Source organism: Lithobates pipiens, unplaced genomic scaffold (genome assembly GCF_037356315.1).
Source record: "Lithobates pipiens isolate NorthernLeopardFrog02 unplaced genomic scaffold, aLitPip1_a1.2 Scaffold_16, whole genome shotgun sequence".
NCBI classification, from domain to species: domain Eukaryota; kingdom Metazoa; phylum Chordata; class Amphibia; order Anura; family Ranidae; genus Lithobates; species Lithobates pipiens.
The window spans coordinates 614,324,368-614,341,278 of record NW_027507748.1 but is presented as its reverse complement, the minus strand read 5'-3'; the positions used below and the strand labels follow the sequence as shown (position 1 = coordinate 614,341,278).

General features: G+C 43.0%; 1 protein-coding gene across 1 annotated transcript in view; it reads right to left on the bottom strand.

Annotated features, from left to right (window-relative positions):
• Positions 1-317: 317 nt before the first annotated feature.
• Positions 318-16,911, bottom strand: part of PDX1 (pancreatic and duodenal homeobox 1) — a 56,791-nt gene continuing 40,197 nt past the window's right edge. Inside the window, exon 2 of the mRNA XM_077484071.1 lies at positions 318-2,378. Coding sequence (XP_077340197.1) covers positions 1,966-2,378 — 413 coding nt within the window. The 3' untranslated portion in view covers positions 318-1,965. The remainder of the gene's footprint in view (positions 2,379-16,911) is intronic.

Sequence of the window (16,911 nt, the reverse complement as noted above, 5' to 3'; positions counted from 1 at the left end):
GATCATATGCACCCCCTTCCCAAAAAAACAACAACAAAAAAAACAAAACAACAAGTAAACTCTCTAGCAATACACACTAAACTGAGCATGTGCATAGTGCCTCCAAGGCTCTGTACTATCAGAAGATGGATTGGGGACGGTGGAAGAAGGGGAGAACCTGGATCAAACAGTCATTTTACACAATGCGGAAGATTAACTCCTTAGGTTCCACAGCGAGTATAACAAGCATGCTTTACTGCATATACAGACTGATTTTACTGCTGTGGGTTTAGTAACACTTTAAGGCTGAACTACAGGTGAATATTCAAACACCAATAAATGCATGTATGTATTTATTTAAAACAAATTACATTTATTTTAAATGCAACTGGTATAAATAACTGAATTTAACTTCCAATTACACCGTCCACCGTCCAATCACAGGCTGGAAGGTGACCAGGCAGTATTGTCTAACACCAGCAGAAGAAAGTCAGGTCGCTTATCTTAGCTGTGCTGTCTGCCACAGCTTTGTATTTCTCAGATGAACAGAAATACAAATCTATTTGTCCCATAAGAAATCTAATATATGTATTTTACATGTATTGTTTGCCCACAATTCAGCTTTAAACCACCTGACAGTTTCTTATACATCACATGAAACATATTGGTGAGGTCTCTGTGTATTAATTCAGGAGCACAGCTGCTGTGGCCATTATGTGGAGTTTCTACTCTCCCGGTTGGGTTTTTTATGTATTTTATATTATGGAGAACTCAACGAGGGAAGCTGGAACATACCGTATAATGGTAGGCAGAAACACTGAGATTTTCCAGATGGGCAAGAACAAAGAGTTATGGCTAAAAGATTTTGCTGTTTGAGTATAGGAACCAGGGGCTATGGTAGCCCACCTATGACTAAAACATCACTTTTGGATGGACCAACCATTTCATGTAGTGAAATTCAGGATAATTAGATAAATACACAAATACAGCAAAAAAATGTGTTCCCACATACGGAGATACAAGAAAGTACTACTACTTTTACCTTCGCTAACGCACCACTAGCATCCTTGTTGGTAAAATGTGATGACATCATAGCTGTGTATATAAGGCCTTCAGATGACACTGTGAGGACAGAAACACATTCCAGAATACTCAAAGGACTTTTCTATGGTGCAATGGGGTTGATATGGCTCAGGTGCCCTACTGTGAGGGCCCAAGTAAATCAGAAACCTTGCAAACAAGATAGATTGGCCAAAGCTTCCTGATGTGAAATGTCTAATACACAAGGCAGATCAAAGAGCAATGAGGATGTGCAGTGTACAGAAAGCTTTATCAACCAATCAGAGTTTATCAGAACCTTAAAATAGCATTGCTGATTGATTATTAAACCTCAGAATGCTTTTTAGCTGACATTTGATGGCAGTCAGATGTTTAAGTATTTTCCAACCACCAAACAAATCTTTCCGCAAATGATCATTGCATTTATTTGTGCACTTGTATTACTGGCCAGTGCATGTTTATGCATTGGTTATAAATGTGCAAATGTTGTCAGTGCTGGCTTTATCCCAGGAAAAAAAATTCAACCAATAAAATAAGCCACCAGTACAGTACAACTGAAAAAGAGGGGAAGTCTGCTGGTGCCCCTATGTGTAAATATATCAATCTATTTTATCAATCAGTTCCAAGATTTCTAGGAGGGGTGAAAATCATGGTAAGTTTATATGTACACTTTTCCTAAATTCAAGAGATCTATTTTCTATTTCCTGCTGTAGAACACTTTCATAATGGATCATGTGACACATAACCTAGTTTTTCTTACATAAGCATACTGACACACGTATTGCATTTGCAAAACACACATCAAATACAATGTCCTTTCAATAACTACTAGCTTAGTTCACGTGTAGATCTTGTGGACAAGTCCAGTGGGTTCATTCCATACCCAACAATAATACTTCAGTTACATTTCATTGAAATGCATTACATCTATCGTTTTTCAGCTTGTCTGATGGATCCAGTAGAAGACATAGAATGAACGTGCGGGGACGATGAGGTTGGCAAAGGAGGTGAAAGCACCAAGTCCCGGGAGGGCTGTGTGTTGCCCCTGCACTGAGAATCATCTTTTATAATATCTCCAGAAGACACCACAGAGTCTTGTTCTGGGTCACTTCCTCGTCCTTTCTTCTTGTCTTCTTCCTTCTTCCACTTCATTCTGCGATTCTGGAACCAGATCTTTATGTGTCTTTCGGTCAGGTTTAGCATGACGGCCAACTCAACTCTTCGAGGTCTAGAGATGTACTTGTTAAAAAGGAACTCCTTTTCCAGCTCTAGGAGCTGAGCCCTTGTGTATGCTGTCCTTGTCCTCTTATTCTCCTCTTGTTCCATCATATAAGAGCCTCCTGCAATAACAAGATCAACATTATATAAATCAAGAGGGCTCAGCAATCTGAACGTTTTATAACCTGAATAATTGAGACATGACATCCTAATGGTTGCCATAACGTTTTGTGTCAGTGGCCAACTGTCAGCAAATGTACGAACAGTTTCTAAAATCTGAAATTTTTGCATCTGTCCAGGAATGCCCATCACAGACATGCAGTTTGCATGTTCGTAGCGAACATTCACAGACAGATGCAAAAATGACCAATTTTACAAACTGATCATAAATTTACATGACCAGACTTAGGCCTCATGCAAACTGGACAGTTTTATAGCAGCAGTTTTTGGCTTCTGGCCTTTTTTTCTACAGCCAGTAAACTCCCCAGCATGTTATCCTATGGGGTTCATTTACGAAAGGCAAATAGACTGTGCCCTTTGCAAAGTGCAGTTGCCCTAGAGCTTAGTAAATGAGGGAGAGCGCTGCTGGATTCCATCATCCAATCATGTGAAAGCAAAATACTGTTTTTTTTTCCTTGCATGTGATTGGATATTCTTTGCAAAGTGAAGCTTTACCTCATTTACTAAGCTCTGGAGCAACGGAACTTGCAGAGTGCAACTGCACTTTGCAAAGTGCACAGTTCATAACTTCCAGCATTTTGAGATGGGAATGAGGGACACCTACTAACAAATATATGTAGGCATAGGTCACACCCCCTGTCACACCCCCTTAAAGGAAAATTAACAAAAAAAAGATTAATTAAATCCACTACTATTCCTTTATATTGACTTTTAAAATGTACAAATGCAGACATTCAGAAATTGAATGAAAGGTTTAGCACTGGGAAACACTTTTTGAAAGTTAAAAAGTGTATTTTATATACAACTGTATAGATCAGACCAAAATGAGAGACAAATGAGGAAGGAAAGAGGGACATAGGGACATTGCTGCAAATCAGGGACAGTCCCTCAAAATCAGGGACAGTTGGGAACTATGTACAGTCTATTTGCCTTTAGTAAATCAACCCCAATGTGTATCATGTTTTAAATCTTCATTGTCCACTGACAGGCTGGTTGGGTCACAGACCACATTTTTTGCTTAGCTGTAGTGCAGCCTATAGAAATGTCTGGGACTTGACTGTGTCATCTATCAGGGTGCCTAGATTACAATACTGATGGACTGATCAGAATACTGGGTCTGTTGGCATCTAAAATATTTACATATTATTTAACTGTGCATTTTACTGCAGCCTGGAGTTCAGCTTCAATGTGGAGTCACTGGCTATCCTTAAAAAGGCATGTGCATTTTAAGGGCTGAAATTTAACTGATAAACATAGAATACTAGTATCCTAGTCGGCCGACTTTCTGCATGGAGTTTGCATGTACTATTTGCGCTTGCATGGGTTTTCTCCAGGTGTTCTGGTTCCCTTCCACACTCCAAGGATATGCTTGTAGGTAAATTGTATCCTGTCTAAATTGTCCTTTATAATATGTGTGTGCATGTACAGTATATATGTATGTGAGATAGGGAACTTAGATTTTAAGCTCATTGAGGCCAGGGACTGATGTAAGTATACAGCGTGTAAAGCACTGTGCACATTGTTGATGCTCTGTAAATATCTGCAATTGATTAGTGAATTAGCTGGAGCTTGGCAGAGGGGCTGCCTGTAGTACCAACAATTACCTGTAGATGGTGCAGTAGGCCAAGTAAATACTGTATGTTAAAAGACTAATTAGTAATAATTCGATTTTAAAATTCAAACAAGATTTTTTTTTCTTTTAACAAGTGGGGTAAATGCTTGTTCCTGTAGTGGGTCTTATTGCTGTATGTGGTTATTTTGGTTACATTTGAAAGCACCATGTGTTTAGTGACTCCCCTGTGAAACCAGGCCAAGAAATAAAGGGAATGTTTTGCAGCCCTATCTGTCCCCATAGGTCCCATTAATGAAAATGTACAGAATGATGACTAAATACCTTTCCATGCCCACTGTTGTTATACAGGTACAGACTGTAAATATAGTGATCTCCAGTAACTGTTATAAAGGGGAGAATTGGAGGTTCTTAGGCCCCCGCCTGTCATGTTTTTAGTTCCACTCCAATGGGATAAGTGGAGAAAGGTATTCTTTGATATAACAAAGTATTCTTGGCTGCATTGTCTGCATGCAAATAAGCATTTAGCATTACAGTTCAATATATTCTGTTGCAAATATGAAGAGATATAGGGCTTTTAATTAGAAGCTGAGACCCCATAGCACCAGCACTACACAACCGCTTGACTATCTCCATCCTCTATGATAATTCCCACATCTGTGCCATTCTACTACACATAGGGCTAATCTATGGGAGCAATTATAATGTCTTGCTACTAAGAATTAACCATTTGCTGGCAGTCACCTTATTGGGCTAATTGCTACATAGGAGAGTTTTGATGGCTCAATTGTGCTGTTACTTTACTAGAGATGAATCAATAGGAGTAGTAGTTGATCACCAAAGAGATGGAACAAATGGCTCTCTAAGATGTAAGACCTAACATGTACAAAATAACAAGGATACAAGTGTTCAAAGTTGCTCCATCCATGAGGCAGGATGGGGCATTCTTACATTGCCTCTTGGTGCCTTAGCTGTCACTGGCTGCTGTGGATGTCAAGAAAAAAAACACATAGGAAAAAGGCTGTACACTTTGCAAAGTTCAGTTGCTCCAAAGTTTAGTAAATGAGAAGAAACTCTGCTGACTTCCATCATCCAATCATATGCAAGCAAAATGCTGTTTTTATTTTTATTTTCCTTGCAGGTGATTGGGTACTCTTTGCAAAGCGAAGCCTTACCTCATTTGCTAAGCTCTGGAGAAACTGCACTTGGTGAGGACAACTGCAGTCTATTTGCCTTTAGTAAATCAACCCCATAGAATCCACAATTACTTTTACAGTTTTAAGCACAAAAACTTTGAAAGCTCATTCACACCATCACAGTGCATAATGCACGGTATTGGCACTTCAATGCATCTTTATAACACATCTCTATTGACATGCTGCACTGCAAATGTACAAGAATGATTTTTAGCTGTGCTGGTGACTCATTCAAAATGAATAGGCTGAAATAACATAGTGTTGTGTAACAGGAGCTGTGTACTGAGCTGAATGTCCTCCACGTGTACAACTAGCCAAGTGCATGTGCACTCTTTAACGCATTCCTGCCCAGACTTAAGATAGCCTCTAGCAGTGCCGATGTTCTATCAAAAAGTGCCCAGGCATGAGCAGTATGGAAGGGCACTCCACCTGATTTCCCGATCAGCTGCCATTACATCACTATGGTGCATGTGCACATCGTAGGAGGCAACTTTCCACAGGAGATACCATTTCATGGGCACAATTGAAAGCTATGCAAACAGCGGAGGGAGACCGTAGTTGTCAGATTGGGCCTCGCTGTTGTGGGGCACAATCTGTAAATCCGTCAGTTTTTGACGGAGGGCACTATTCGATAGAACACCGGGTCAAGGTCATCTAGAGACCATGCCAAATTGCGCTCCCCCCAAGATGTATGAGCATTGTGTGTCAGCTAAAATCCTCCCCAAAATAATTGAGCACTAATCTGCATGCTCACTCGCTAAATCTAAACTCCTCTTCCTCCCATTACAAATCTGCAACCTGCTGAAATCCCTCCTCCCAGCGCAAATCTTTGCCCCCCCCACTTGCACAAATACACACCCCCGCCCAACAAAAATCCCCTCTACCATATTACTTTTATAGCACAAACCCCACTTTTCCCCTCGATTAGCTGACAAATCCTTTTCCCCATCCCCTTCCCAACATAAATCCCCCAATCACCAATCCTAGCATACCTCCCTAAATTTGCCCCCTTAGAACAATTCTTACCCTCTGCCACTCCCCAAATTCCCCTTCTCAACACAACCCCCTCCCCCTAATCTCCTCGAGGTGCCCCCCCACCTCACATGATACCATAGTGCCCAGCGCAGTCACCCCTCCTGCCCACCCCTTGTCCCGGCCCTAGTCCCTAGATCTATTGGGACACTTTGGACATAGGATGCTCTTTAGGGAATCCCTAGGAATCAATACAAAAACACATTTTGAGAGGTTCCTTGTTTGGCCCAACTAGTACTCATAAGCAGTCTCTCCCATACCTTGCTTAGACCTTTCAGGCAAAGGACCCCAGTAGCAGTTTCACCCAGTACCATCTTTTTCCAAAGGACATCCCCATCTTAAAGTCAAGAGAAGGAAAAACCCAAACAAAGAAAGCCTTATAACTATTTACTGAATGCAGTTGATATACTTACATATTGACACACTTCAGGCATCCCAGTGGTGTTGGCACATGTGATTGCAAACAATAAAGAGAAAGCAATAACAAGAGGTAAACTAAGTCAAAGTGCCCATATCTTGCATCCTATGCAAAGGGGATCAAATTACCCCAATTGGCCCTGCATCTTCTTCATCTGCTTCCCCCCTAGGGGAAAGCTCCATCTTTGCTGTAGCTTGGTCCTCCAGACACTACCTATGATGGTGGATTTCCAACAAACTATTTATAACAGAGCTCTACCTGCCAAGATGCCCCACAGTGGCATGGGGAGGATTGGCTCTACCTCACTATGGTTACAACCCAGTCCTACTCTGATGGCCTCTAGAGGTTTCTTGGAATGCTATACAATCTGCTCACTACAAGGGGTCTCTAACTCTACTCTCAAGGCTAACTACGGTGGCACCTCATGGCTAAACTAGGAAACGACACAATTTCTAACAATTAGCTCTAGCTCAGTTGTCCTATTATTAGTTTAAAGAACACAGAAGTGTGAATCAAATAAATCAGATACTCAGAATAAGCCAGTTGATGCCATGCTGTGTCTGTGGCCCCAAAATGACATTACAGTGACTGCCACATGAGGAATTCTACTGGTTTGTGTTTTTTTTTTTACCTGATTTCGATTTTCGAATCTGTGATATGCTGAGAAGAAAAAGAAGCTGCCACGCTATAGTCCTATTTTTTCCTTTTTTTTTGGTGCATAAAACTGCTTTGGTGTTGCCCCCTTGGGTGGTAGTGGTTGCTTCTTCTGCTACCTTACTGTTGTAGCACTGCTATCAGGTATTATATTGAGATGTTTTTGGGCTCTGGTTGACATTCTGCATTGGCATTTGGCAACTAGAGGACAGTAACCCCTGTAGGTGAACTTATTCTTATTAAATACACTGGCATCAGATTTTAAGCAATCACAACCTTGCCAAGCCTGCACTAATCGATCTAGACCGTCTGATCTGGTGGGAAGTCCATGATTCAGGTGAAAGTACAAGCTGAGGGATAAGATTAACAATGACAGAAGGAAGTGTTTAAACTTTATCCTGTATTTCTACAGAAAAAAGCACCCGCACTATGACTTTTACAAATAAAGTGAAAACAGTATTGGATTCTGTTTGTAAAGTTGTGAAAGGACCGCTATTGAATGCTGAAAACTGCGTAGGGTGTATCCACCATTTCATAGTTTTTATTGTACTGTATGAATTGCTTTTGGAATCTCACATGACCTTATTGTTTTGTTTTAGATAAAGTATAGAAGAGTTAGGTCCCTTTCACACGGACGGATAGAATGGTGCTTTTAGCTGCGGATTTTCAATTTTTCTACCTCAGCTAAAAGCACACAATGCTTTCCTATGGCCCCATTCACACACAGCGTTTAGCTGCGATTTCGTTACACGCGGTTCGGTGAGAATAGAGAAGATAGAATTGAATGCATCCAGGTGCAATGCAGAGCAGCTATATGCACATAACCGCATGTAATCGCAGTCTTTTGTGTCAACTGCGGATAGCAGCGTGAGAAGGGATTCAAGGGACCAAAAAAATAAATTAAAAAAAGGGTTGCTATGGGAACGACTATATTAGATAACTGCAGCTGAATGCAACTGCACAGAAACGTGCATAAACGCAGGTAATTGCACTGTACAAATGCAGCTGATCGCTGTGCCTGGAGTCTTGAATTTCACAGAAAAAAATAAACATGCTAAGCTGCGGCAGAATAGCCGTCCGTGTGAAAGGGGCCTTAGAACCTCTGTCTGACAAATACTAATTGTGTCACCCGCTGGAGTGATTAACCCCCTCTGTCCCCAGGACTGGAAGTGCGCTACAATTTATGCCCTGTCACTGGAATAAAGGGTTAAGCTTTCAATGGAGGTACTTGTTCAAATGACAGCTGTCTAAGAGAGAATTTTCTTTACTTTGGAGTGATCCTTTATGCTCTTTTGTGTCTTGAGACAGGTAGTAAGGGAAAAAAAATCTAAAAACCCTGAACTTCACCATATAATGACCTAATTCTTAAATCTGTCTTTTTGCCCATTCAGCCTAAAAAGACAGGTTCTCTTGCTAACTCTTTATTCCCCCCTTTCCATTAATTCTCCTCCACCACACACTTCCTCTTCCCCTAATTGCCCGTTGGAGCCATGAGTAGGAAGTCCTGTGTACGCTCAGTGTTGGCCTGTGTTGGAGCTTACACAGGTCTAATGACCTCCCTGCCACATCCATGTGACAGTACTGGATATGTCCATTATCAGTTGACAAAGGAGATGTCTTACCAAAAAAGCCAGGATTCAGTAAAGTGTCAGGTTTAATTTAACCTAAGCTGACCATAAATGGAAACTAAAGGCACCTTGATTAGACAAATCTGATGTCTGTGAGTTTCTTTTGCCAGCATCTTCTTCCCAGGTTTGTCTGAGGGCTGAACATTTTGACTGGCCAGCATGGGATGACATCACTCCTGACAGTGTGCCAGAATGTAAACTGAGCTGTGCATGCGAAGCCCAGTGTACATTCCTCGGAGGATTGGATACAGGCAGGTAAGTATACTTTACTGTAGAAGAGCATTGTACTTCTCTTCTGCAATAAAGACCCTGTCGATTTACAATTTTTTGACATTTAACTTTAGTTCTGCTTTAAGATCTCTCCCATTCAGCCCCACCTGATGGTGTCAATAGGGTCACCCAAGGAACAGATTTAAGCTGATTCTGCAAGAAGCAGGAGTTTGCGCTGCTTTAGGCTCGGTTCACCCTGCTGCAACGGCAAAGTTATATGACTTTGCCTGTGACGTTGCCCTGTGACCTCCTGCCGACTTGGATGCTATTTAGGAACCTGTACAAAGGCTGAAATCACACCTAAGTTGGACCAAAGTAGCGCAGGAACCAGTGGCGGCTAGTACTCATGGATGCACCACCACTGGCAGGAGCCTTATTTAAAGTCGGGGCGACTTGTGTAGCATCAGTTAACCTCCTTAGCGGTATTCCCAAGTCTGACTCGGGGTGGAATTTCAGAACTAAATGCGGTAACCCCGAGCCAGACTCGGGATCGCATCGCACGATCCAGGAAGAGCTTACTTACATTGTCCCCTGGATCCTGCAATGTCCTCCCCGCAGTGTGAGCGGCCCCTCACGCTGATTCATCACAGAGCCGAGCTCCGTTCCCTGCGAGCGTTGCGACACACTGGGATGGAGAATGCCACCAAATTCAAAAAGTGAAACACACACTATACATACAGTACACTGTACACTGTATGTCATTGTTTCACATCCCCTTTGTCCCTAGTGGTTTCTCCGGTGCCCTGCATGCAGTTTTATATTATAAAAACTGTTCTTTCTGCCTGGAAAATGGAGATTGTCCATAGCAACCAAAACTGTCCGTTTACATCAAAAGTGGCTTTGGACCAGCTAGAAAACATTGATAATAAATTAGAATCACTCGCAGAATTGAGTGATAGTGATTTGTAGGGAGATCCGTCATCAAATATTGAAAAGTAATGACAGCAACAATTCTGCAACTGAGCAAATTTCAGTGTTTTTGATTTGATTACATTATTGAATAATGTTTATTATTATTATATTATTATTTGATATAATTATTTATAGTTATTTATTATATTATAATTTATGATTTTGTTTTTCAAACTTTATCATACGCATGATGTCTACTAGACTCTGGTTTGGACAGATTTTAGTGTGTTATTCCTAAGAATTACATGCCTACAATATAAAATGCCAAATTTCCATGCAAAATAATTGTACCGCTTTCACCAAAAATCTGAAATAATCATACCGCCAGGGAGGTTAAGAAGGATCTCATAGGGAAACATTGAATTTGACATGTCATGGGATCACAAATCGGATCCCATTTCGCTGCAGTCTGAACTGGGCCTGACCCCTCAATTTTATTAATGTCTGTGCTGCCATTTAAGAGTTTCCTTCACTTCCTTTCTGGGGAAACCATTGTCAGCAGAACACAGTGTGGAGAAATCCCCTATTGGAGTCCTAGAACCAGAAAGGCTCCTAACTCTTCCCCATTCTATTGATAGTTGAAAAAAATATGTCTGGACTTTGAATCCATAGCCATTAACTCCAAAATCTAACCATTCACATTTAAACTTAACCCATAACTAAACAATGAACCTCAAAGTCCAAATCCAGGCTGGCCATGCTACCCACCTTTGGAGCACAATGCAACATTAAAACAAAATCCACATACCGTATATACTCGAGTATAAGCCGAGATTTTCAGCCTCTTTTTTGAGGCTGAAAGTGCCCCCCTCGGTTTATACTCGAGTCATCGCCGTCTGACTGCTCGATCAGCGTATCGAGCAGACAGACGGCGGACATACTACAATTCGAAAGCCGCGCCTCCGCCTTCGCCTCCGCCTGTGATAGGCGGAACACTGAATTTCCCAGCAGCCTGTGTTCCGCCTATCACGGACATCGTCTCATCCTCGTCCGTAGTACGAGGATGAGACGATGTCCGTGATAGGCGGAACACAGGCTGCTGGGAAATTCAGTGTTCCGCCTATCACAGGCGAAGGCGGAGGCGCGGCTTTTGAATTTTAGAATGGCCGCCGAGGCGCCGACGAAGAGCGGCGATCCTGGCAAGGCACGGGACGGAGGCAAGGCAAGGCACGGCACGGGACGGGACGGAGGCAAGGCACGACACGGGACGGAGGCAAGGAGGCAAGGCACGGCACGGGACGGAGGCAAGGAGGCAAGGCACGGGATGGAGGCTCGGGACACAGGCTCGGGACACAGGTAGGCTGGACACACACACACACACACACACACACACACACACACACATGGACACACACACACAGGGATGGATGGATGGAGACACACACACACAGGGATGGATGGATGGATGGAGACACACACACACAGGGATGGATGGATGGATGGAGACACACACACACAGGGATGGATGGATGGATGGAGACACACACACACAGGGATGGATGGATGGATGGACACACACACACACAGGGATGGATGGATGGATGGACACACACACACACAGGGATGGACGGACACACAGGGATGGACGGACACACAGGGACGGACACACACACAGGGATGGACAGGCATGTCTCACCCTCGGCTTATACACGAGTCAATAAGTTTGCCAGTTTTTTGGGGGGTAAATTGGGGGCCTCGGCTTATATTCGGGTCGGCCTATACTCGAGTATATACGGTAGTTACTTTTTTTCCAAGTGTCTTTAATCCAGTCTGGTGACATCACAGGTCCTCTTCATTCTCTTCTTCCTTTGGTGATGGACATATCCTAAAATATGCAGAGAGCAGCAGTGGATAATGTTGTGGCTTCTCTGCAGCCTTTGACTGTGAGTCAAGGGCTGGGGAACTCACAGGTAGTGGGTTAAGTGATGCTAAGGGGTTGATGTACTAAAAATGGAGAGCGCAAAATTTGGTGCAGCTGTGCATGGTAGCCAATCAGCTTCTAACTTCAGCTTGTTCAATTAAGCTTTGACAAAAAAAAGGAAGTTGATTGGTTTCTATGCACAGCTTCACCAGATTTTGCACTCTTCAGTTTTAGTAAATCAACCCCTAAGTGTCAATCAACCGGGATGGCAAGCATTGCTGGATTGGTGAATGGATGAGCCCCGCAGGAGACAGTACTGGAGAAAAGGTGAATACAGCAACCAGAGCTGCATTTCTGTTTTTTAGGCTATATTCTTTCTGCATATGACCAAGCTGGGTTTCAGCTTTACAGTAGATGTTTAACTGTTGTAGAAACTTGGAATGCTACACATATCCCCAAAACATTTGTGGAAACACTGAAAGCATATGTAGTACACCCTGTCCTTCTGCCCCACTGCTGCTCCCCCTCTCTTGTACTTTCTGGCAGTATTTCTCTATGACATCTCCAACAGGCATCATCATTCTCTGAATTAATTCTATGCAACTCGGTTCTAACGCCTTGTTATTTGATATTAAATATTTATATACATTGGATAGATTATCTGTTGGTTTCTGTTCTTGCAAAAACAATGTTTCAAGTATGGTCGGCGCTCTATCTAGTATGCCCTTTTTCTTGAGAGCCATGATGTACTCTTGAAGTTGCCTATGTTTTATCCATTTTTTTTTCATACTCCCTTCCCAAGGTTTCCAGCTGGGGGAGTTCAATTAAGCTTTGACAATTAAACTTGGAAGCTGATTTTTTTTGCAGAACTCCCCAGTTTAGTAAATCTCCCCCATAGCATTTGTAAACACTGCTCAGACAAGAGAGAGATACAATGTAACTTTTCTATTAACACTGTTTCTTTCATCTGCAGATCAAAGTTATGTGCTTCGATCTGCATATGATATCAGTTTTTTTTTCAATTCCTTTACTATTTCTTTTTCCGTATATTAACCGATTCGCGCCCGCCCTATAGGCAAAAGGCGGCTACAGTGCGGATGCTAACTGCCGGGAGGCCGTCCCTGGACGTCCTCCTGTTTACTTCCCTAATGTGCGCCGCTGTGGGTGCGCATCGGGGAAGTTCTGTGTTGGCCGTGTCCCTCAGACACAGCCAATCACAGATCGTGCTAAATGGCCATCCAATCCGGCTATCCAATGAGAGGTGATCTCATATGTAAACATATGAGATCATCTCTCATCGCCGGCTCCCCTCCTCACACAGAGACAGCGTGTGAGGAGGAAGAGCTTCCGTGCTGCAGTTGCAGCGCCTGTGACTGTGAGTGTACATACACACACAGTAAAACACACACACACAGTAAAACACACAGTGAAATACACACACACATGCCCACCTGTCCCCAGTGCCACCTATCAGTGCCATCTGTCCCCTGTGCCACCTATCAGTGCCATCTGTCCCCAGTGCCACCTGTCAGTGCCATGTGTCCCCAGTGCCACCTATCAATGCCACCTGTCCCCAGTGCCACCTAACAGTGTCATCTGTTCCCAGTACCACCTGTCCCCAGTGCCACCTATCCATGCCACCTGTCCCCAGTGCCACGTGCCACCTGTCTCCAGTGCCACGTGTCCCCAGTGCCGCCCGTCCCTAGTGTCACATGTCCCCAGTGTCACCTGTCCCTAGTGCCATGTATCCCCAATGCCACCTGTCAGTGTCACATGTCATCAGTGCCACGTATCAGTGTAATCTGTCATCAGTGTCAGGTGTCATCAGTGCCACGTATTAGTGTCCTCTGTCATCAGTGCCACGTATTAGTGCTATCTGTCATCAGTGCCACATATTAGTGACATCTGTCATCAGTGCCACATCAGTGTCACGTATCATCAGTGGCACAGATTAGTTCCATCTGTCATCGGTGTCAAGTGTCATCAGTGCCATGTATTAGTGCCATCTGTTGTCAGTGTCACATCAGTGTCACGTGCCATCAGTGCCATGTATCAATGCCATCTGCCATCAGTGCCACGTCAGTGTCACGTGTCATTGTCCTGGTGCTCCAGGGCCTTCAAAAGTGTAATAGGTAGTCAACAATTTAGATGTGTAATTTATGCTCCTAGAACAGGTGATGGCGCTCCCTGCATGTTGGGCCTCTCTAAGTGTCCAGGCTGTGAAAAAGTCCCACACATGTGGTATCGTAATACACAGGAGGTGTAGCAGAATTTAATTTGGGGTGTCATTTGTGGTATACACATGCCATGTGAGAGAAATAACCTATTACAATGACAATTTTGTGGGCAAAAAAATAAAAAACCAAAAAATCTTCATTTTGCAAAGAATTGTGGGAAAAAATGACAACACCAAAAACCTCACTATGCCTCTTACTAAATACCTTGGAATGTCTGCTTTCTAAAAAGGGGTCATTTGGGGGGTATTTGTACTTTCCTGGCTTGTTCGGGTCGCAAGAAATGAGATAGGCCACCAGTATATCAGATGTGATCAATTTTGTATGATTCGCACCACAGCTTGTAGACTCTCTAACTTTCACAAAGACCAAATAATATCCACTAATTTGGGTTATTTTTACCAAAGATATGTAGCAGTATAAATTGTGGCCAAAATTTCTGAAGAAAAATTAATAATTTGCATAATTTTATCACAGAAACAAAGAAAATGCGTCTTTTTTCATTTATAGCACAAAAAATTAAAACCCCAGAGGTGATCAAATACCACCAAAAGAAAGCTCTATTTGTGGGAAAAAAAGGACAAAAAATTCATTTGGGTAGAGTGCTGCATGACTGAGTAATTGTCATTCAAAGTGTGTGAGCACCAAAAGCTGAAAATTGGTCTGGGCAGGAGGGGTGTTTAAGTGCCCAGTTGGCAAGTGGTTAAAACACGTTAAAGTGGACGAGAATAACAATTCATTATACGTTCCTAATACCCCACCCCCTACCTCTCCCCTCCCCCCCACCCAACCCTGCCCAACTCTGCCCCCCCTTCCCTGTCATCCCTACAACCCCCCCATCTCCCTTTCTTGCCCTGCCTCTGTCCTTTTTAGTTTTTTTGCCTCTTCTCCTTCCTTTTATCTAGTTTATTATATTCTATTCTATTTTTGAGTTATGCTCCCATCACTTCTCCCATCACCCATCACAAATGTTGTTGAATGCTTGTAGTCTACCCATTCCCTCCATTTCTCTTCGTACGCCTCTATTCCCTCTTCATCACTAAACCTTAGATATTCTAGGTATTGGATTTAGTTTATTTTGTTGCACCAGTTCTTCAATGCGGTTCTTGCCAGTGTCTAGGTATTAGGCTTTTAGCAGCGTTTTTGAGCTGTGGGAGGAAAGTTCTCTCATATTGCTTAGTTGACATTCTAATCCCATGGAATAAACACCCCCACGGGTCGCCTGGGACATCTATATTTGTTATCTAATTGTTTGCCTGATCTCCCCACAATATTGTTTAATTTTGGGGCATGACCACCATATATGGGCCATAGTCCCTATTTATTTGCACCCCCCACCAGCACAAATGCGATATTTTACTTTGACATTTGTGTGCCTTATCGGGGGGTGATATACCATTGGGCCAAACACTTATAGTTTAATTCTATCATATTACTGTTTACTGACGTGGAGTGAACCCTCCTCAACAGTTGCCTAATCTCCTAGTCTTTCACCTGTGTTCCCAGTTCCTTTTCCCATTTCTCCATGTATGGCGGCTTCTCCGGCCCTTTCATGTCAATCAGTATTTTATAGATCCTGGAGATCACCCTCTTCCTTCCTTTCTCTACACATAGTTTCTCCAGGGGAAGTAGGTTCTCTGCCGATCCAATGGGCTAGGGCAATGCTTCTATAAAATGTTTCAATTGGCTATACTGCCATCTATCAATCACCATCAGTTCACTTTTATTCTTAACCCTTTCCCGCAGAGCGTACGCAGATATGCGTACTCGGCTTCCGGGGGTTATACCGCACCTGCAGGCATCATCCCGGTACCGTTTTTTGCAGCAGGCGATTGGCTATCCAAGCTAAAAGCCGCTCGGCTGTTATGCCGGAGGAGCGGGAGGGGACGTCCCCCCCTCCCGCCGCCTCTCGCCGCTGTTACCGGTGCTCCCGCTCGATTGGGAGCACCGATCAGAGATCCGATGCCTCCGGCTGTTGCGGCTTCGTTCCAGTGTAATCGGCTTCGTTCCAGTCTCCTCATCGTAAACACGGAAGCGACGTCATGACGTCACTTCCCTTTTACTCGGCTGCCAATGGCGCCGGTTTTAAAAAAATATCCGGTATTCAGAATCGCCGTTTTCGGCGATCTGAATACACTGAAGTCTAAAGGAGGGGTGGGGGGTCTTTTAGACCCCTGATCCCTCCATAAAAAGGACCTGTCACCACCTATTACTGTCACAAGGGATGTTTACATTCCTTGTGACAGCAATAAAAGTGATCAATTTTTTTTTTTTTTAAACAATTTAGTCATTTTAAAATAAATAAAAAAAAAAATTAAATTTTTTAAAGCGCCCGCCGTCCCCGCGAGCTCGCGAAGCAAAGAAAACGCATACGGAAGTCGCGCCCGCGTATGTAAACGGTGTTCAAATTACACATGTGAGGTATCGCCACGATCGTCAGAGCGAGAGCAATAATTCTAGCACTAGACCTCCTCTGTAACGCTAACCTGGTAACCGTAAAAAAAATTTAAAGCGTCGCCTATTGAGATTTTTAGGTACCGTACTTTGTCATCAATCTACAAGTGCGCGCAATTATAAAGTGTGACATGTTTGGTATCTATTTACTCGGCGTAACATTATCTTTCACATTACGCAAAAAAATTGGGCTAATTTTACTGTTTTTTTTTTTTTTTTATTCATGAAAGTGTCCCTTTTCCCAAA